We start from the raw sequence: 23636 nt of genomic DNA, 5'->3' as shown, positions 1-23636 counted from the left end.
GAAGTCCAGAAGAAACACATCAAAGTATTTTCTTCTTTTTTTAACTATATGTACATAATATATAGTATATATAGAGATGTATAATATACATGATGCATGTATATACTTACTATATATATCAGATATATACATATTACATTTTTTACAATGTGTTGCTTTTATAATTTAAAAAAACACAAATGTGTTTCCTTTTATTAAAAACTATGGTGCACCCCTTACCATTTTGTTCTAGGAGAGTGCACAAAGCGTTCGCAGATGCCTGAAAGACTTCTTTTGATGAAGAATGCATCAGCATGGAGAGCATCACTTCCCGGTGAGCTGGGAACCTTGCACAAATTCAACCACAATGTTAATCTTTCCAATCATGATCTCAAATATTCACTTATCTACTCTCTCTGACAAAATACAAGGGCATATACATATTTTATATCACCTCCACTTACAAGAGTGAATTATGGTTAAACAGTTTTATATGTATTTATAAGTTAGACTTAAATCCATTAAATGCTAATAAATTAGTATTTCTGTTTCTTCAAAGTTGATAAGCAATAGAGGGGGTGGGGGGAAGACTCAGCAAATCTATGAAGAAGTGGTTAGATTTAAAAGAGAAAGATAAAATGAGAAAAAGAATATAATGGAAGCAAGAAAGGAAAAGAAAAAAATTGTAAAGAAGCAGTGTAGCAGTGTGAGTTTTTTAAATGCAGAGCACAGATGAATTTTCTTTTAACAATGTATTTATTTTAAAGATTCCTATGGCTGTTGACAAATCGGTGTGCTATGAAGTGAAATTTATAACTGCAACATGAATCGACCTTACCCATACCTCTTGAAAGGATTGCTCAAGGTGAACCAGGATTATCATTTCCTTTCAAAATGGAGATGTTTAATTAAATAGTAAGTGTGTTATTAGTTCTCTTCTGATTGGCAGCGGGTCACTATGCAAACAGGCAATAAGGATTGGATATTACCATTTAAGTTTCCAAGATAAGTCATTTCAATACTGAGTGGGAGTCAACAGCACAGATGTAAGCAGCTGCCACAAGACACGGGTGTGGCCCTGATACAAATCTGATAGACACAGGTCTCCTGTTCACAGTTTGTATCTTTGGAAAGAAGGCCCGTCTTATGAGGTTTGAGTAGCATTCCCACAGAAAGCCTCCTCAGGAGGTATCAGCTACAAATAATGCCCCCAGGAGAAGGCAGGTCAACACTGCAACATCAAGCAGGGAATCACTACAGGAGGCTTCTGAACACATTTAACTCCTGATATTGACAACCTGCCGGCTAGTCACTGCAACAGAAAAGGTCGCAGGTGACTGCGACTTCTATCACCCGAGACTATTTAAAATGGCATTATTTAAAATACATATTTTTGTTGATCTCAGAAAAGAAGGGAGAGGGAGAGAGAGATAGAAACATCAATATTGAGAGAGAATCATTGATGAGCTGCCTCCTGCATGCCCCCTACTGGGGATGGAGCCTGCAACTTGGGCATGCGCTCTTGCCAGGAATCTAACCGTGAACTCCTGGATGCTCAACCACTGAGCCATGCCAGCCAGGCTAAAATGGCATTTTCAAATGAACAGCCATAAAATGTTAAGGTTCTTTCTTGATGATTCATAGTTTACTGAATGACTCTTGACTCCAAATGTCACAGTAATAACTCAAACACACAACCTTTTACTAATTCCTGAAGGCAATGGGATCACAATATTATCTATCCACTATTTTGTGAAGGGACTTAAAACATATGTGCCTATATCAAAAATCTTTCTAACAATAAAATTCGAAGTTATGGTATTTCTATATGCATTGATTAAAATGTTATATCATATAAAATCAAAACAACTCACTGGCCATCTTCATCTCCAATCTTCTCATGCAAACTGTTTTGGTACATAAGAAGATTATTTAGGGCCCAGCAGGCAGCCTCCTGGATTAGGGGAGGAGAAAAAAAAATTGTCAAAACATAAATCATTGAACAAACAATTTTGAATAACTATAATATTTATGGAGTCCAACCTGCACGTGCTTGTTCTTTCTATGCCGCGTTAGGGCTTTGTAACAGGCTTCTAGCCAAAACAATTTATCTTCTTCTTCATCATCGTCATACTCCTGATTTTCATTCTTTTCCTCTAAGTCTTGATTTAAAAAAATGGTCTCAGCTTGAAAAGAACATAAATATATGTCTTACATACAGTTTGAATGACCAGCTCTAAGTCCATATTTTGAAACAAAATGAACAGAGTGAGGTACTCATTAGTATCGGCTTTGGTTAATTATAAAGAACTTTTTAATATGTCACACACCTCGTGACACTATTATCCCATCTAGCTAAATGGCCAAATGAGGAAGAGGGAATCAAACAAAACTAATGGACTAGAGGAAGATTAATGGAGATTAGCTGCCCCATAACAAAGTCAAATCAAAGATGTACTGGTGTATGAACTTGTGAAATGTTAATTCCCTTGAAACAACATAAACGGATGAATAAAAACAGACCCAGAGACAGAGAAGCATCGATCAGACCGTCAACCCTCAGAGGGATGGTAGGGGAGGGTGACAGGTAGGAGGAGAGATCAACCAAAGGACTTGTATGCATGCATATATGCCTAACCAATGGACACAGACAACAGGGGGGTGAGGGCATGAGTGGGAGGGTGGGGGGCAATGTGGGGATAAGGACACATATGTAATACCTTAATCAATAAAGAAAATTTAAAAAAAAAGTATCCTCTACTGGAAAATGAATTACATTAGGACAGAAAGGGCACTTAATGGATCCTGCTCTACATATGACTTTTTTGTTATAATATTATATTGTTATAATGTTAACAGTCAGGATCAAATGTACCTGTAAGATTTCCTTTTTAGTAAAGTTACTTACTGAGGAGCGCTAAACAGCTGAGCCCTGCGATTTGCAACTTTGCATTCTCTGAATACCGCTGTACAGCTTCCACCACAAACTCGTGTACCTGGTTTAATACCAGGATATTAAAAAAATTACCTGAAAGTTAAGTGAAATATTAGCTGCATTCTCATTCATGGAACTAAAATTAACTTTAATTATATAACAGTATTTAAATCAGCAAATTTAAGTAGTGAATAGTTTAATGACATTAAAACATATATTTACCTAAATTAAAATAGCTTAACATGATGGCATTAAGTTTTAAAAATTTATTTCATGCAGTCATTCAATAATCTTACTTAGGCAATGGAACTGACTGGGCAAAAATAATACGTTTGTGTTCTTTGACTCCCTCTCATGCCATCATTATATGAAAACAATGAGGTGTCTGTTAAACATGGCTATGCAATATTCATTGTACATAACAGTTTAATTTTCCTGTCTTCTGAAAGATGGGGGGTTAAGGCCCTCCCTTGTCATTAAATGCTTTTGCTGCAACATCCTTCTTTTGCTCAAAGAATACTACTAAGAAAATCCATTGGCACACTTATTATTACTTGATCTTGTCTGTGGAAATCCTAGAAGAAAACCAAGCAAATATTTCAACAACTTTAACCCTACCCAGAAGAAGTCCCACACCTTTTTACACTCATTCTTCCAAGAATCAACACATCATTCAAATATCTAAACCCTGAAGAGGAAAAAATAAATGATATTCCCAAAAGATGTGCCTCTTTCCATTCACTTGTTTGTAATTCACTAACCATTGACAGGTTTCCTTCTAGAAGTATTTAGCCATAGGGTAATTAAATGATACCTGAGAAACAAAGCCAGAATTGGAAAAGATCCCATATAATAAAACACCTAAAACACACTAAATAGCAATCAGTGCTTTTAAAATCAAAAGGTAGTTTTACTAGGCATAGCTCTTCGTTACCAATACCCTCATATGTTCTGCCTCTTCCAGATGTACCCACTAAGCAGACATGCTCCCAGCCCTTAGTGATCTCTGGTCTTGGGAGTCATTTTAAAAAGATTCTCTTCTACTTTTATCCATTTATCTAAACTTGGTTCTTCTCCCTACTATTATTCCCATGCAACTGCCAGCTCTGTGACTGGGCAAATACCAGTAAGACTGGCCCCACCTTGCTTTCAGACAATTTCTGTAAAAATACATAGTAAATTGTATAAGGCTTTAAATGCATTAAAACCCCTGATTAGATTACATAATTTGACAAAATGCTAAGTTATATCTTGACTTTGAGTTTTTATTTTAATTATGAAGAGAAAGTTAAAGGTTTTATCCAGCTTCTTTGGAAACAATAACAGGGACAATAAATTCTCTAGTTTTTAAATGGAACACATAATAAACCTGTTGAGAAATCAATGAGAGAGAAAAAATGCATCCTTGTCTAAAGATAAATTTTGTAGAGAGTGCCTGGGAAGGCACATGAGCATTTCTTTAATTATTGTGAGCTGAATCCAGTGGCGATGGCAGAGTCACTTCCTGGAAACATACCTTGCCAGAGCAGGAGTGTTGTCAGCCTGACCTTCAGCCCAAGCACCAGGGGATGGGTTTCATTATCTAAATCCAGCTAAGCACCAGGAACAAACATGATTATCTGGGCCCACCCAGAAGTGACGATTACAAAGAACCCACAAGAATGCACATAATCTCCTTTGTCTTGGGCTTTAGTAAAACTTCCTGTTTTTTGCTGTATAAAATAAAACTCTGTATTGGCTCTGGGTCCCTGTCTCTCCATCAGAGGACAGTGGTCCCACCCAGTCCCAGCTTTCCCTACTGTATTTGTGTCTGTCTCTTTCATTTTCTCAATCCCCCATCACCCCTACTCAGGAACCAGACCACTCTCTAGTGGCGCTGGATGCGGAAAAGAGAGAAATATTTATAAAATTTGATGGCTTTTTATTTTCAAAAAGTTACAGAACAACACAAAACTTAGTGATGTGCTATTTTTTTCTGGTTCATTTAATTTCAATAGCATAATGCCAAGCACCCTTCATGTACCCTGACAGACCTATTTGTTAAGCAAGTGCCATTTCTCTACTCCCAACAATGAAACCACTTCCTCTGATTCATTACCAGGGATTAAGTTGAACTCATATTTTTAATATAAGTTGAGCAAGCTGTAACTTGACTGTGAGTCAAGTGTAAGTGGCAGAACATGAAATAGAGGATTGTATGTTAGTATGGTACTCAATTATCTATTTTAAGAAATGAACAGTGGCATTGCATTAAAATGTTCTCAGATATCACCTAGCGAGCACAACTGTGTCCTTCATGAAACGTAATAAGTAAAAATCTCAACTGATAAAAAACGATAAACTAGTAAATGGCTACTACGCCTTAGAAGAAATGCTTTTGTTTAGGGATACAGAAATCCAAGCCCTCAGCCTGATTTCGCCACTTACTCACTACATGATCTTGGGTAGCACACACAGACTTGCTGAACTGGGTCCTCTCCTATAGGATGTGGTAATATGTCTTAATATTTGAACTTTCATTTCATAGTTTCCAAAGTCATTTCTTATATATAATATTGTTGTTTTATTGATCCTTTAAATGATCCTGGAAGATGGGTTGGGGGGGAAAGTGGGGCAGGGAGGTTCAACAAGGAGTTGAAACAAGAACTGTGAGGTGAAGGAAAATGGGTAGCCTCGTAGGAAAGTATGGGTCACTCGGATCAACGGACTAGCCCTGGACTCTCTCCAAGGTCGGGTAGCTCGACCAGAGTCCCCCACATTCAGCTTGGACCTTAAAACGATTCTGAAGTGCTCCTAGATCAGTCCTGTGCCCTAACTCCTGCAAATCCTGAGGATCTGTAACTTAGATCCTCGGGATTTGCAGAGATTAAACTCAGTCAGAGATGCTCACAAGCATATAGGAAAACAAGACTGCGATAAACTGGCAGCACAGAAGCACTAAGGTTAAACTCCCAAGAACTTCTTATATTGGAATTCTCAGATACAAAACACAAGGTAGCTATGGATTAATGGTAAAAGAAAACCAAAAAAATCTCAACACAAAATTCTGGATAGTGTTAACCTCTGTAGAGAAAGCAGAGAAAGAAATAGCCCAGAGTAGCTTTCCCAACCTAGCAGTGCACTAATATCCAAGTTGGTTGGAGAGTCCTTTTGCATTATGCTTCACATTTTCTGCATATTATGCTCCTTCTTTATATGTGTCAACTATTTACATAATGATACTTTAAATATCGCACTAAGACTTCTCTTACATTACCCACATCTATTTTTGCCACTCCTTTTAAAATTTCTCCTAAGCATGACAGGACAGTTTATAATTTTACAGTATTTCCATCTAATGTATGTCAGTATGTTACTTTTCCATCAATATAAAACATACATATGTTATATATACTTACATCATATAGGTTGTGATAATAAATGAACCAAGAATTATAACTCACCTAATGTAAGCCTATGGAGCAAGCGGCAACTCACTTCTTGAATCTTTTCATTGACAGGGAACGCTTTCATGGCTTCTACCACAATGTTGTAACACCTGACATTGCCACTCATGAGGACTTCCACATTGTTGCCTAAATTTAGAGAAATTCTAATCATCATTAAGGTAAGAATATTCCCTTGCAAATACACATACAAAGTCTTCTTACATAAACTGTAAATCTATGGCAGCATAACATTTCCAAATTTAAATACCATATTTTGTCAAATAGCTATAAAAAATACTATGTTGTTCATTGCAGGTATAATAGGATTTAGGATTCATCTCTAGCATTAAAGGAAAGTTGCTTTATTCCTGTTTTTTTGGCTTAAAGACTTAAACAAAATAAAGAGAAAATTGAGAGTGTTTGTATATAAGTATAAAAATATAATGTCTTGGCCATAAATTTCCCAATAAATTAATTTAGGGCCTATTCCCTAATGAGCCACTAGTATGTTGGATAAAGGCTTTTAATTGTTCCATTTCCTCAAATCAACAAAAGAAAAATGAAGATTCCATTCCATAATTAAGCAGCTAAAGTCAGCTGTGATCAATTTTCTGTCCATTCCAGAAGGGCAGCAGAACAGCCAGTGTATAAGGCAATAAAATCAAGCTTTCTGAAGGCCGCAAGATAGATGATGAAAAGGATGGGGGACGGGGAGGAGAGGCAGCATACTAAAATGTATGACTAAGGGACAAACACTGGTGAACCAGAAAGGAAGGAAAGAATCCTCTGGGAAAGGCAATTAATAACCAGAGAGAGGGAGTGGGTGAGCAGAACATCTATGGAGAAAACTGTATGTCTGAATGAAATGTTGACTATTATTAAAACAAACCAAAAAAAAGATGCTTGCAAAATATTTTTGTTTCTTTTTCAGCGTAGCCAAACTAACCATTTTCCTAAAACATATATTTTATGTTTAAGTTGTACTAAAAATATTAAGTATAGAAAAACATGTTAAAATGAAAGAAAAATGGCCTCTTAAAAACAATTTTCTGTATTTACTCAGAAGAGCAGACATGATTTTCTCTATGACTCAATGGTAAATGTCTTCCGAGTACCATCAGTGTTTAAAGCACTGACTTTTTAAATTTGCTACTTTCTTTGACCTTTACATTATGAATCCACACATTTTCCCTGGGGTTATGGCAGATGTGGGTGGGAAACACTGAATTTCAAAAGCAGCCAGCCTCAAATCTATAATAATAAAAGCATAATATGCTAATTAGACCAGATGTCCTTCCAGACAACCTTCCGGTTGAAGCTGGGGCTGCAAGGGAAGCCTGGGTCCTGGGTGCCAGAGGGAAGTCAGTGCCAGCAGCCAGGGGAAGGAAGGTCTACTCTTGTACAAATTTCATGCATCAGGCCTCCAGTAAATAAATAAATGTATAAATATAGCCAAGGAAAATTAAAATGAAGAGTATATTCAGTTTGTTGACAGTGGATGACTCAGAGAAATCTAAAAGTATGTCTGTTATCTATTATTGCTCAGCCTCATCCACTTCCAAGTGTTGAATTTCCTATGGATAAGAAAATGATGGATTTTGTAACCATCACAAAGAAAGGGCTTCCTTTCACAAGGGACCTGGGTTTTTACTGAAGTCTCACACCTGCAGATTTTCATGTCTGAAACCATGCGTGCATATTTATGTAAAATACCATATATATGAAATACAAATTAGGTAATAATATGGTCAGTGTTTTTATAACACATTATGTAACAGGGACTAGTCTGCATTTTTCACATCATTTAACCCATTTAATCCCCACAATTTCACTCCTGTGAAGATGAAAGTATCCTAATATATAAAAAGTCAGGGGCCATCACAACTGAAACAACCAGATGGACAACTGAACACAGGCTGCATGGGGCGACAAGGCTGGCAGGGGGGTTAGTGAGGGACTACCAAACGACTGAACAGCAGGCTGCATGGGGCGACCAGGCTGGAAGGGGGGTTAACAAGGGACAACCAAACAACTGAACAGCAGGCTGCGTGGGGCGACCAGGACAGCGGGGGGGGAGGGGGAACTGAAGGGGGGCAGTAAGGGATGATCAGGCAGGCAGGCAGGTGAGCAGTTAGGAGCCAGCAATCCTGGATTGTGAGAGAGATATCCAACTGCCGGTTTAGGGATCAGGCCTAAACCGGCAGTCGGACATCCCCTGAGGGGTCCTGGATTGAAGAGGGTGCAGGCTGGGCTGAGGGGACCCCTCCCCCAACCCCCGTGCACAAATTTCATGCACTGGGCCTCTAGTTACTACATAAATGCATTTGTATGTCCTGGATAAACCCTCTCAGGTAATACCTGAAATACAAAATGCTCATGCACTTACAAAAGTAATAGAATCTGAAGCATTATCTGAGCCCATTGACAATCACTGGTAGCATCCATGGCAAATTAATGTTTTATCTGTACTTTTTTGTGATTTCAAAACATCAAAAAATGCTAAACAAGATCACAACAGTTTAAACTCCTTCCTGTGGCTGTTTGGGTCCTTTAAGATCTTTTTATGTCTCTATTCTCATCCACTGACTCTTTTCAAGCCCTGCCACCACCTCCATTAAATGATACACAAGCAGACACTCGAGGCTGTGCCTGTGCATACACACACACACACTCATGCACACACATGCATGCACACACATACACACTCTGAAACACAGTTTACTGAGCTACTTTTATCTTCTTAAATGCACTGTGCTCTCTCTTGCTCCAGCATCTTTACACTTATCAGGCCCCCTCCCTCTTTGCCTACACTTCCACTTCCCCTCACACCTCCCTACACACAAAAAAAAGCTCTTCTCATCATTCAAGTCTCTGTTGAGAGATCATGCCTCATGCCCTGTTTGTTCTCCTAATCCGAGGTACTTCGGCCAACTCTTGTCTTATAATTCATTGCCGTCACGTATGTACTTACCTATATCTCCCATAGTACTATAGGCTCCAAAAAGGCAAGAAATATATTTATATTTTCTATTACAGTTTTCCCTATATCAAACCCAAAGCCAGCTCCAGTACAATATCAATAAATAAAAACCAATGAAATGCATAAATAAATGAATGGGTTCAATATCCATAAGTTTCTATATAATAAAAATATTTTTAAAACACACTCATGAAGGAGATATATTATAATTGTTTACACACAAAAAAAGAAATGATGTATATAGGCTACTTACAAGGACTTGCTAGGGAATGTAAACAGCACAATACATAAAGCACAATTTCCTCCTCATCTTTAAAGTTTTTTAACGCAGTTAGCAATGTCATATAATCTTTATTCTCAACAAATTCAGTCAGTTGCTCCTCTGAAACTGAAAAATGAAAGGCAAAATATTGAAAAAGCTTAAAAATGGCATGAAATTTTTAATTACTCAAAAATATAATATTCATGATAATTGTATGAGACACAATAAATACAATAGATATACGTTTATATATATCAACAAAAAGCCCTTCCTACATTTTATAGTGGGGAAAGAGCTATGAGATTAAAATAATTTTGTTTTGACCTATATTAGTTTCTCTGTAATTTGAAATGTAGAAGTGTTAGTCATCAGTTCTCAGAAAAAACAAAATTATTTACAGTTTCATTTGGGAGATTTGGGAGAATCCTGACCAATGACTAATAAAGATAACCTATGGGAAGTAAACATACCACAATACTGAAAAGGGAGTGGTTAACTGTAACTGTTGAAGGACAGTTAAATCTAGCTCAGCTAAATCTACCAGTTCAAGAGGAATGAACTTCAGCAAATGACAAGTAACTAGACTTTCAAACACTCTGTCTTAATGGTCTTGATTTCATCAGCGATCAAAAATTATCATTAATTTTCATAATGAAAGTCTCTTGATCAGGCCAATGAGTTCCATTTAGAGTTGCTTTATTGGGTGGGAACTTCAAACACATGTACAAAAATCTGATTTATCCAGACTGAGCAAAGCACTGACAAAAATGTTAGAAAATGCAGCACTCTTCATGATCAGTATTACTCTTTGTCTTTCAACTTTTTACCAATAACCCATATAATATAATGTGAAATTAGGTTCTTCTAATAAGTCAGAAGTATCATGAACCTTTCATTTTGTGGAGCAGCTTCCACAGCATACTTTCAAATTGTGAAAAGTAACTTTCCAGGTGCCACTAAGTCCTGGAGATACTCCTTGGAAAATTTAGCAACTTTCCTACTCTACATTGACCACCATAATACTGTCAGCACTGCCGAACTTTCTACTGAACAAGATCTTGACATTCCCTGGTGCTTCTCTGTATGTCATGGATGGGTCCCACATGCTGGTGAGAGCGTAATGTTAGCCCTTCCTCCATGAAGAAGAATATTCCCCCAACACAGAAGATTGCAGGCCCTATAAGACAATGAAACCTCAGACTGTACTTTTCCCAATTCTTAGCAAGAGCCTCGTTGCAAGATAAAACATTTATAGAAGATAACCCAAAAGACATGCAGTTCTTCCATTCATTACTCACAGCAAATGCTTCTCCCCAAGCATGATCATCTCGCAGGCCCATGCTGTTCTGACTCTTGACAGAGTGTCTTTCACTGAAACACATTTTGTATCCCTTGCATATTGTGTGTACTTTATCATCTCATCCAAGGAAACTTTTGAGAGGATTTCTCGGGTCTCTCATGAGACCCATTGCCTGTCCTCATAAATGGGTTTCATCTCAAGTAAATTTGTAACCAGTGATGTTTACCTCTTTTCTTTGCCAGAGAGGAAGCAAAGAGCCAAATTTCTGGTCCAATACTTTGCAAATGCACAGGACCTGAGGTAGGTAGTAAATTTAACCTATCATTTTCATATCATTTTCCCTTCACCCATTTCCACATCATTTTTTTCTCTAGTGTATATAAATATCTATACGCTATTTAAAGTCCTTCCGGAATGAGATGGAATTCAACAGTATAAGGTGATCTATCCTATTCCTGGAGCTGCCAGACACTAGAGTGGTAAACTGATAAGGACACGGGGCTCACATAAATTATTCTCATCCTAAACTCCCAGCACAGTCAGCTCTCATAATGATGCAAACGCTGCTCTCAAAATATAGTGGTAAATTGAACTGCAATGGTGGCAGCTAGCTGTGTGCCCTCAGGCAGGTTGCTCATTTCACCTGATCTATTTCCCCATCCAGCCAGTGAAAGGACCAACTCTAAATTACATGATAATCTCTGTTATCAATCTCAGTGCCATCTGATAAGAAACATATTGGACTTTTTCCTAAGGGGCACTTTGTAAACCTCCTGAATCTGTAATGCAGAGCTGATACCAATTTCTAAAATCTCTGGTGATGACTCAACGTCATAAACCCAAATTTAACCTATGCTTGTCTTCAGTTTTATTTTTTCTTTCTTAACACCTACACATTTGCAAAGTGAACCTTATGTCTTGTTAAGAAATAGAAGTGTACTATGATTATATAATTTATAACCCATGAATAAAATTCATTCCACAAAAGCAAGCAATATTTCTGAATGAACCCCATTACTTATCCAAGACTGACAACTCCTACTTCTTAATAAATAGTATATATCTTCTTGGTATCATAATTATATTTTACATATTTTCTTGGTATCATAATTATATTCTACTTTTCCTATTATACACCTTTTTCTTGTATAAATTTCTTATATAAATATAAAAATAAAGAATTTGACATTTTAAAATACCTCTCTCAAATAGCACATGTAAAGCTTTGCATCCAAGTTTCTGGACCTCGTCATTGGCTGAAAACTTTTTCATGGCATCAAAAATTAATAAGAAAATATCGCTTTCTTCATCCAATATCAGCAAAGTGATTTTACCTAGAATGAAGAGAACAATATGTCCCAAGTAAACAGCTGCTTTAACATTTAATGTGTTCATTTTAACATGAGGACTACAAATGGTTTGTGGGCTTTTTATTTTTGATAAACCACGAAATTACCCCAGATGTTAGACCTACCAAGCTCTACCATCTTTCTAAATAAATCAATTTCTAGTACACTTTACTATGCCATTCCTAATCAATACCTGTAGCCAAGACATCTTGCCTTCAATTCCTAAAACATATTTCTATCTGCCTCTTAGACAACACTATTCGAATATCCCAAACATAGGCTGCTCCTGTTCCCCATCATCATCAATGATACCATCACCCAATAGTTACCCAAGAGAGAAACCACCAGGTCATCTTCCTTCTTCACATTCCCTTCACACTCTCTGCCCAACCAAAGAATCAACTCATTACCAAGTCCTTTGAATCTATCTCCTAACTATCTTAAAAATTCCTTATGATCTAGGCCCCTCCATGCTTATTGTGTTCACGACCTCATCATCCCTTGCCTGGAATGCAAACACAATTGCTTAATTGCTGGGCTTGGCCCAAATTTCTACTTAATTTATTCCTTGAATGATATTTCTAATACTTTCTACTGAATAAGATCTTAATATCCCCTGGTACTTCTCCTTATGTCATGCGATGTTTTGAAACAGAAATAGAAATAGACATATAGAGCTTCAAGTATAAACCTACAGAACCAGGAACTAATAATTCAATTATTTCATGCATAGTGGCCCTTTAAATAACTATCTTACCTTATCAAAGGGAGGGTATTCAGTAAACCTCTTGCTGAAACTGTCAAAGGCCTTGTCACACCCTCCAGTCTGATAAACAAGACTCTTCACAAACTGGCTGCTTTATTTCATAAGCCCCATGTCTCTCCATACATTGCTGACTCCAAACATGCTAAACTCCTTACTGATCACTAAACATTTTCTTTTATATCTCTCTGCACTTGCACTAGCTCCTTGCCCTTTCCCACCACCAACATGCTCCTACCATAATTCAAGAAATAACACCAACAATACCTATTCTGTCAATAAAAACAGTAGTCCTGGAATGAAAGTGGTGGTAGTAGTAGTAAACCCTGTATAGTACATAGCATGTTAGATACAGTTGAAGCACTTCCTGCTACCACGTGTAAACCCACCACAGCCCCACACGGTAGGGGCAATCCCCATTTGAGAGATAAGAAAACTGAAGAATCTTGAGAGGTAAATCAGCCGAGTGACTTTTTCCAAGGTCCAGCAACTAATAAGAGGCAAGGCTGGATTAAACTTGTGCCTGTCCATGGTCTTAACTTCTAGAAATGAGTTTAGCTGCTCTCTTCTCTGTATTCCTAGGCTGGTTTTCTTCATATCCATGTTGTAGTACTTTTCTTAATAAATTGAAATTGTTTATTTAAATACCCTTGATGTCTCTGCCTGTGCTGTCCGTTCGGTATGCACTAAGCACATCTAGCTTTTTCAACTCTAAATTTAAAATTAAATAAAATTAAAATTCAGTTTCTCACATTCTAGATGTTCAACAGCTATCACGTATGGCTACTAGCCATGATATGACAAAGTACAGATATTCAACATTTCCTTCATTTCAAAATGTAATACTGGACAGTGGTGCTGAGCTGTCCAATATTTCTATGTTGTAGGAATTCTGCCTTATCTCTCTTGCAGTTCTTCAGCACAAAGGAAGTGCCCAGTAACTATTAAATCAACTAACTAATAAGCCAAACAATAAAAATGATTCAGAAATTAACCTTTAATAAGTATATGGAATAAACTTTAAAATACATTAAAAACTTGCCTAGCAGGGCAAAATTATGAAAGTTATGTGGAAGAAATTAAATTGACTAGTCTTTTCAAAACACATGGTAAATTTCCTAACTGTCGGCACACTGCTATATAGTCCAGTGTTGGTAGATTTTTTTAAATTCATAAACCCTCAGCAGCTTCCTGTTCATTGCCAAAAGAGAATGATCCCTCTCCCCTCAAAAAAAGAAAAAAAAAAAGATCCCAAGGATGAGTTTAAAGTAAATCATGGCTGAGATTCGTTAGAAGGTTCCATTACACATTTTAATAAAAGGTTGTGGTGAAGTGGTGAGTACATTCTGGCCTTTCCTCTCGCTCTCTGATCTTTACCTTCTTTGTTCCTTTCTCTCTCTCCTTTTGGGTCCTCATGACTAAGGGAGCCCCACCCACAGGTCCAGCCCCTATGGTGCTGTTCTCACAGACCTCTCAACTCTGCCCCAGCTGTTCTCTTGACCTAAAGCAGCCTCCACCACTGGAAGGAAATGCCTCCCTACCCCTTCCTGATTTGCTTTCCTGTACGCAGCCTTTCTTCTCAGAACCTTCTATCAGAGCAGGCGTCCATCGCAGCAATGAGCACAACTATTTCAAAATATCAAGAATCTTTGTTTTCTGATCCATACAGAAGTTTCCTCAGGGAAAGAACCTGACACGTGGAACCACACCCTAGTTCTGTTACTTATGGGATGAGGCCACCTCTCTGTGCTTCAGTGTTCCATTCCTAGGAAACTGAGATAAAGTACCTATCTCCAGAGATGTTCTGAGGATTATGTTTTTAAAGGCATGTGAAGTATTTTATAAGTGAAGCGTGGCATCTATCAAGCACTCAAGAAGTAATGCTATATATTTTTTAAATATTACTATTATGTCATATCCTAAAAATATATTATATTATTATTTATATTATATTATTATTTATATTATATTATATTATATATTATATTATATTATATTATATTATATTATATTATATTATATTATATTATATCCTAGGCCCAATGCATGAAATTCATGCAAGAGTAGGCCTTCCTTCCCCTGGCTGCCAACACTGGCTTCTCTCTGACACCCAGGACCTTGGCTTCCCTCTGGCACCTGGGACCTTGGCTTCCCTCTGGCCGCCAGCAGGCACCCAGGATCCGGGCTTCCCTTGCATCCCTGGCTTCATCCGGAAGGTCATCCAGAAGGATGTCTGGTCTAATTAGCATATTATGCTTTTATAATTATAGATCATATTATATTATATAAAATATATTAAAGATATAATGAAGAAAGATATAATAATGACAAGGATCTGTTTGGACAACAAGCTAATGGGAATATGAGATGTGGGACCAGATTTTAAGAGTCAAGCTAAGGCTAAATATATAAATTGGGGTGTAGTTCTATATAGGTAATATTTAAAGCCAAGATATTATGTGGGAATTGATAGAAAAGGTTAGAGAAAAGAGATAAGGAAAGAAAAATGAAAACAAAAAATTTGGGGATCATCAATATCTACATTATATTATGTTATTATACTTTAAGACATTAAAACACAGCAAATGGTTTAAAATATTAGTTAAATGAGTCAACATTAAAAATATATGTGTATATATTACCTGAAGTTAGAAGGAGATCTAAGGCCTTCAGTCCAACCATTGACAGGTTTATACTGGCATTATGAACTGTAAGCATTTTAATAATCAGTCTGTAATTAAAAAGAGAAATTGAGATTCATGAAATATAATATCCAGGTGTTTGCTTTTTTTAGCTATTGTTTTTAGTCACCTATATTTTATTCATCTCATTGTATTTCATTCCCTATATTGAAATTCATGTATTTTTTTCTTCCTATAAACCTGAGCAAGGCTTATGACAATTCAACAGGGAATCATTCTGAGTCTCAATATAGAAGTTATAACTTCTTCCTCAAAATATTCAAATTTAATTATTAATGATTTTCTATATCTAAAATATGAAGATTTATATGCATCAAGAGATCAAGCCCATTTTTATATGATATAAACTTATGATATACATGTAATGCATATTGATGTCTTAAAATATAGAGAGATGTTATAAATATATTAGTTTGTGTATATAAATTAAGAATCATTTGAATATCTAAATTATTAATATTCACAAAAACTAGTGGTTTATATTAGGTCTATAATTTAAAAGTTCTAGTTTTGAAAAAGAAATTGATAATATTTTACAATAGAAAGTGAACCTAGGATATGAGTAGTACTCAATCAGTATTTATTAAATTTATGTCTCTGAGTTATGAATTCTAAAATATGCAATCTTTAGTCTATTCCGACCCAGTGTTGCTTGGCTTTCCATTGTTAGGTAGCATCCATAGCTTCATTTAGATCCAAGAAACCTGTTACATGGTCTCCAGTTGGTGAGGTGAGGAGGTGAGTGACCCCATCCTTCAACACTGTGGATTCTCCTCCTATCCACGCTACCCCTACCTCTCCCTACACCATTCCCTCTATTCAGAACTTCACCATCCAAGGGATTTCTTGCTCAATGCTGTAAGCCTTTGTGCGGGAGGAGGAGGACGGGGATCCTTGAATATAGGGAGAAATGTTTTACAATAAACTTTTGCTGGGAATAATCTAATATGCTCCACTGTAGAGAGCAGTGTCTATCTTCTTCACACTTCTTCTTGCCTAAAGAAGGCATGTAATAAACAATTGATGAATGAAGGGTAAATGAATGAATGATCAAACGAGTGAATGAGTGACTGAATAAATGAGTGAACAAATAGTTCTTATTTGTCTAAATTTGCAGCTATAGCTGATCCCAATAAACAACCCAAAGATGTAAATTTCCTTTTGCATATGTTACATTTTTTCACAAGCAAAATATCATTGGGAACAATATGTATTCACTTCTCTGTGCTAAAGGAAAGTCCCATTAAGAACAAAGAACACAAAAGTTAATGACCAGACATAGTTTTTAAATGTCACAAAACAAAGTTATCGAAAAAGAATTTTCCTAGAAACAGATTTTCCTTTGGAACATTTTTTCTTAACTAATTATGGCTAAATAAGTGGTTCATCTACAAAGTAATTATGATGCAAACTGCAGTAACATAGCCGGTAAAACAGCTATCAAGATAGGCTGCAGATGTGCTGAAAGGTAATTTCTTCTTTTCATTTTGAAAGCTGTGGTTTAAGCTCATTAAATATATATGTATGAACATACATAAATGTACTTCTTAAAGATAGTAAAGCATAAACTTCTAAATTACTGTTCAAACATCTAACTTTTTATTTCCCTTTTTTTAAAAACTAGTGGTTTGTATCAGTTCTATAATTTAAAAGTAAAAAAAAAGTCTCTAGGTTTGAATTCATAAGTAGTCATCAAAAATCTACAACTTAAAATAATAATGCCTGACATTTTACCTCAAATATTAGTTTTCTTATTCAATTAGATAATATACTTCTAAGCTGAAAGCTCTCTATAAATGTAAATCATTGATGCCCTGGCCAGTGTTCCCAGTGGTTAGAGTATCAGCCCCACTGAAGGATCTCGGATTCAATTCCTGGTCAAGGGCACATACCTGGGTTGCAGGTTCAATCCCCAGTCCCCATTGGGGCATGGATGGGAGGCAACCAATCAATGTGTCCCTCTCACATCCATGTCTCTCTCCCTCCCTCCCTTCCTCCTTTCCACTCTCTCTAAGAAAAAAAAAATCAATGGGAAAAATATCCTCAGGTAAGGATTAACCCCCAAAAGAGTAAATCATTGATTCAAGAAAAAAATGTCCTTGTATTTTAAATAATTTTACTAGATTGACTTAGATTACAAATATAACGTATCAAGAAAAGAGTAGTCATATGTATAGAGAAATATTTAATGCAGTTTTTTGACACATCTGTCATACTTACTGGTGAACACCAAGGACATCCCAATCATATCCAATATCCTGGGGTCCCGTTAAGCTTTGCATTGTATCTGGACAGATTTCTATTAATTTGCATAGCAGTGACCAACCCACCTGAAAGCAAGAAAGCCAAATATTCACATTTTTTAAAACATGCTAATGGAACATTTTCAGTCAAACGTGAATACCTTCATTCTTAGGACAGGTGACTAGGTTACTTTTCAATAGTTATTTTTAAACAAAATGATAATCTAACATGCTTCCTAAGAAAAGCAAGTGATGTACTTACAATACATCTTGTTCCAAAAATCATACCAGAAGGTCACACAAAAAATATTACAACTTCTTTCTGAAGGATAAAGGAAATAGACGTGCCTGTTGTCTAAATATTAAAAAGAGTAAAACACAAAAAAAAAATGTTCTCAAGGGCAAAGCAAGATTATGAAGTTCAAGAAAGGCTATACTCAGGCCTCAGTATTATTTAAGTCATATCTACCTGACAGAATTTCTTCTAAATATTTAGGATTTAAATAATAGGGAAAAAATGAAGTGGCTTGGAATGGAGGATTAGGGGAAGTCGAAGATTTTTATGGCAAAGTGTGAGTTATCAGGAAAAACTGCATCCCCGGTAATGGACCTAGGAAAGCAGCAGCATTGTCTGATGACAATATAACATCTGTTCCAGACAAAAAGAGAAAGACAATATAAGATAGAGAGGAGGTAGAATCTGTCCAGGGAACCCTCTAGATTTCTTTAGAACACCTAAAAATGAGCTGATGATGTCTAGACATCAAAAGTGTCCCTAGGCTCTTTCATATTTCCAAATGAAATACTACCTTACCGATGCATTTTTTGGGGGGGAGGGGGGGTTGTTTTCCTTTTTATTGAATGTATTCAGGTGACACTGGTTAACAAAATAATACAGGTTTCACGTGCACAATTCTACAGCACATCATCTATACACTGTATGTGTGTGTTCACCACCCCAAGCCAGGTCTGTATCCATCACCATTTATCCCCCTTACACACTCCTCCACCTGCCCCAAGCCCCGACTCCCGGCAATCACTACACTGTTGTCTGTGTCCATGCGTTTTTTTTCTCTTTTTTCTTTTTTGCTCATTCCCTCCACTCCTCCAGCTCCTTAACCCCCACCCCTCCGACAGCTGTTGGCCTGCTCTCTATCTATGAGTCAGTCTCTATTTTGCTTGTTAATTTTATTCATTAGATTCCACATATGAGTGAAATCAAATAATGGCACTTGTCTTTCTCTGACTGGCTTATTTCACTGAGCATAGTGCTCTCCAGATCCATCCATACTTTTTAAATATATCTTCATTCTCAGACTGGATGCATAAGTGGAATTGAGGGATGCAGAGAGTTGAATGACAAGGATGAGACATTTCTGTGCATCTAATAAGGAATAATGGCACAACATTCTTGTTTACAGGAATAAGGGGTATTTCACAAGATAAAAATAATTACAAAAGATCTCTTTACCATATCATTTCTGGATCTTTTCTGGATTAAGCATGAATTACTTTACTCCATCATTAATTCCTTTTACATACTTTCAAATTACTCGAAAAGGCAGCAATTTCTGACAGCTATTTTTCCTATACTTAAGTAAGACACCCACCTCCATATAAGCTGAACAGACATTGACAATGCAGCTGTCATAGAAACAGGCTATTTTTATGCTTTCATAAAATACATTCAGACTTTTTCCCCAAGTATTTAAGAAAATAACATTTGAAACAGCTTCCGGTGGAAAATAAATCATTAATCACATAGGATGCTATATTCATTTCTGTAGCTGCATGGCTTTCTCAAGGAGAAAACCTGTTTTGTTTTGGTAGGTGAAGCAGCAGCATCAGAAATTGCTTTGCAAAAAGATTGAGGCAACTAGGCTGCTATGATTAAATAGAATTGTGGGCCTTAGCTGGTTCGGCTCAGTGGATAGAACATCAGCCTGCAGACTGAAGGGTCCAGGGTTCAATTCTGGTTAAGGACACATGCCCAGTTTGAAGGCTCGATCCCCAGTAGGGGGCATGCAGGAGACAGCCGGTCAATGATTCTCATTCATCATTGATGTTTCTATTTCTCTCCCCCTCTCCCTTCCTCTCTGAAATAAATAAAATATATTTTTAAAAAATAAATAAAATAAATAGAATTGCTGGCCCTAAAACATGGGTAGCAAGTGATCTATTAATCTGTTCAATTAAAAGCTTATCTTTCAAAGAGAGAAGATTTCCATCCTATACAGTTATAATACAACTAGAGGCTTGGTGCACGGATTTGTGCAGCAGTGGGGTTCCTCGGCATGGCTTGCAGGGATCGGGCTGAAGCCAGCTCTCTGACATCCCCCGAGGGGGTCCTTGATTGTGAGAGGGCGGTTCTCGGGTGACACACCTGGAAATCAGGCTCCCTCCTCCCTGATTCCCAGTGGGTTACCCAAGAACCGCAGCTGCCAAGTCACCACAGCTCGGCAGCTCCTGCGAAGTCTGCCCCCTGGTGGTCAGTGCACATCATAGCTACCAGTTGAACGGTTGGACAGTTGCTTAGGCTTTTATATATACAGATCAAATTGGTAGTTCCACTTTATTATAATTAGCCTATAAACTCAAAGATCTAATAAATGCACAATGGGAAAGAGTGTAAGGGATTAAAGAAAATTTTAGGCCCCTTCATTAATTTCACTCCCTTACCTCAAAGGTTGAAACTGGGTGGATAAAGACAAGTAATGTAAAATTGAGGAGCTCAGAGAATGATCAGATGACTGGCAAAAAAAGAAAAGTAATTAGGACAGCTAGCCTAACGACCAATTCCCTAAAGATTGTAATTTGTTAAGGAGCATGAATAAAATATGAGAAGACCTTGAAAATAAAAATTCAGAATCTGGACTATCATGTTAAATGAATTTTTGAAACAAATTTTAATATTTTATTATGAAGAGTAATTTACCTGAACTCCTTTAATTCATCATTAAGAGCTTTTCGTTCAGCACTTCCAGCTAATTCAACATACAAAGCATGAAAGGATATCTATATTAATTGCAAAAGTAATATAAAAAGGTGCGAAGAAAAAAGAACCCACTTTCTTTTAAATGGTGTATTAAAATATCAGTGAGAGATCCCCTTTCTGCAGTCCTTTGATAAGACCGATGATAATTAAAATTGATAATGTCATTGTGTCTAGCGTGGCCACAATATTTGCACCAAATGACTGTGATTTTTACTTGCATGAAAAGCTTGTGAATTCAGACAGCTAGTGGGCTGTCTGATGGGAAGATATTATTATGTGTGTGAAGACTTGAGTCCTGGCTCTGTCACTGCTTAGGCAGTTGCTAAAATCAAGAAGTAGGTGGTGGGTTTGTCCCAGGCTCCCCTTGGTTCTCAAGTCTAGCACTGCCTCCTCTGGACCCTGCAGACCAAAGCCCAGCCACCCAGGGTCCAATGGTTCTGCGTGGCACCCAACAGAGGTGGCTCCACCACGCACAGAATTCAAGGAATGGAGGGTGCCAGACAAGGACTTTTGAACACCAAAAACAGGCAAGTAAGAGGGAATGATGTGGGTGGAAAGTTCAAAGGGCCAGAGCTAAAAAATGACTCATATTTCATGGACGAAATTCAGACACTGGATGCTAAAAAGAACAGTGTCTTTATCATGCCTCCATCTTTTCATAGTTTATTAGCGGCAGCCTGAACATCAATAGTCAGATGGTAAATATTTCAGTTGAAGAAAAACAAAAGTAACCATTTATCCCAGATATAAATGTCCTTATATAAAAGAAGCTAGGTATATGTTCACCCAGATGAGACTAGCTGGATACAGAGATAGGCAAGAGATAGAGATTTAGAGATCCAGATAATTCTTACAGGTGTTTAGCCTCACAAGTAGGTATTATGACTGCACCGAGAGTTCAAAGTTCAATTCTCTTTACCTCAGGACCTTACATGCAAATGACAACACTGATTTCAGTTCTCTAAATCTCTAAATCTACAAAGGAAGTTAACATGTTAGGAGGTATTTGTTTTGAATGGTTATCATCCTTAATTATCTCCTTAGGGCTTCTTTAAAATATATATATATATATATATATATATATATATATATATATATATATATAATAGATCTAGCAAATTTCTGGCTTTCTAATGGTGCACATTCTAAGTTTCACTCCTACATTCATTTTTATGTGAAAACAGTTGAAACGTACAAATCTGAGCTTATAGAGGAATCATAAACCATGACTTTATTTAGATACTACAAGATATACTACAACTAAAGACAGAAATCTGTCTGAAAATTTAAAAAAGCTTAACCCTATGAAAATTTGTGAGTTACCTCATTTTATTAATTTATTATTAATTTTATTACTGTTTTCACAAATTATTCACAATGCTGTCATCTGGAGCCTGCTGTACATTGGAAAGATTGTTGGGATAACTTTTACTTAAAAGCTGATGAACTCAGCCAATAGCAGAACTAAACCTCAACCTGTTATTATTCACCTCCCCCCACCACCCACAGTGTCAGTCAACTGTATAAAGTTACTTCTTAAAGACAGTCAGGGAGCACAGTTAGGGAGTCCTTTAACACCGTTAACTTTTGATAATGATTTGACAAATCCTTCTCCATCTTAAAATCACAGTCAGGGTTTATCAAGCCAAATCTCAGAAATGACTCACAGCTCTAGGTATGCAGCGTTGACAGGAAAACATCCATTTCCAAAGAGAAGGGGAAATGGGCGACATGAAAACTTTTACCTGCTGCACACACGCCACTCTCACATAGGAGTCCAAGACGATCAACAGAGGCACGTGGACATTTTTGCCTTGAAATAACTTGGCGGCTGGAAAAGAAGGGGGTGGGGGCAAAAAACAAAAACAGCAAAGTCACCATTCACAGTGGCACCCCCTTTCAGTCTGACAAGGGGGGAGAAAGCAAAAGGAGTCGCCGCAAGCCCTTCCTAGAATCCTCAGCTGCTTTCTGCGCTAAGGAGTGGAGTTCGTGGTTTCCCAAGAGTCCAGGTTTGCGCAAAGAGCGGAGGGAGCAAGTTTGCAAAGGAGGAGCGGGGGTTGGGAGGGAGCGGGAGACCAAGGAACGGCGGCAAAGGATTACCGTGGTCAGCGTAGGTGAACACCTGCATATCCTCCAGAATTTGGACCAGCGTCTCTATCTGCTTTCCTTCCTGGAGATTGTTCAGCCTGACTATCAACTTCTTCAAAGTTTCCTCGTCCTCCTCCTCGCACCCCTGACAGCTGCCACTGGCCATGATGGACCCTGCTCCCAGCAGGCCTCCCCCCCTGCGCCGAGGCCGGCGGCTCCCCTCTCCGGGGCCGCTGCTCCCAGGCCACCGCTCCGGGGCGAGCACGGCTCACCGCCCGCAGCCCCAGCGCCCCGCACGCCCCGTGCGCACCCACCCACGCCCGCCTGTTTATGCGGAGGGCGGCGACTCCCCACCCAGCTCGCCCTGCCCTCCCTGAGCCTCCTCCTCCTGCTTCCTCCTCCCCCACCCAGGCCCCAAAACGGAGCTCGGTGGCCTGCGAGAGGCTCGCTGAGGCTGGGCGCCCAGCGGAACCGTGGCGAGCCGCGCAGACACGGCTTGAGCGGGGGAATCCGGCCTGGGTGACCCTGACCGTGACCCCCTCGCGGGCCAAGGCGGACCGAATCCCAGTGGCGGGGGCGCAGCGCGGCCCGGAATCGCGCAAGAAACTGACT

General features: G+C 37.9%; 1 protein-coding gene across 2 annotated transcripts in view; it reads right to left on the bottom strand.

The window, feature by feature from the left end:
- Positions 1-23296, bottom strand: part of LRRK2 (leucine rich repeat kinase 2) — a 134443-nt gene extending 111147 nt beyond the window's left edge. For both annotated transcript variants that reach the window (XM_079773719.1, XM_079773720.1), the window contains exons 1-11: positions 23037-23296; positions 22682-22767; positions 17919-18028; positions 15639-15727; positions 12084-12218; positions 9576-9710; positions 6358-6489; positions 2888-3007; positions 2023-2165; positions 1854-1933; positions 220-326 (exon numbers count right to left, since the gene is read on the bottom strand). In XM_079773719.1, coding sequence (XP_079629845.1) covers positions 220-326; positions 1854-1933; positions 2023-2165; positions 2888-3007; positions 6358-6489; positions 9576-9710; positions 12084-12218; positions 15639-15727; positions 17919-18028; positions 22682-22767; positions 23037-23190 — 1291 coding nt within the window. In that variant the 5' untranslated portion in view covers positions 23191-23296. The remainder of the gene's footprint in view (positions 1-219; positions 327-1853; positions 1934-2022; positions 2166-2887; positions 3008-6357; positions 6490-9575; positions 9711-12083; positions 12219-15638; positions 15728-17918; positions 18029-22681; positions 22768-23036) is intronic.
- Positions 23297-23636: the final 340 nt, after the last annotated feature.

Source organism: Cnephaeus nilssonii, assembly GCF_951640355.1.
Source record: "Cnephaeus nilssonii genome assembly, chromosome: 6".
Lineage (NCBI taxonomy): Eukaryota > Metazoa > Chordata > Mammalia > Chiroptera > Vespertilionidae > Cnephaeus > Cnephaeus nilssonii.
Note: the sequence above shows the minus strand (reverse complement) of the source record. Positions and strands in the feature narration are given on the sequence as shown.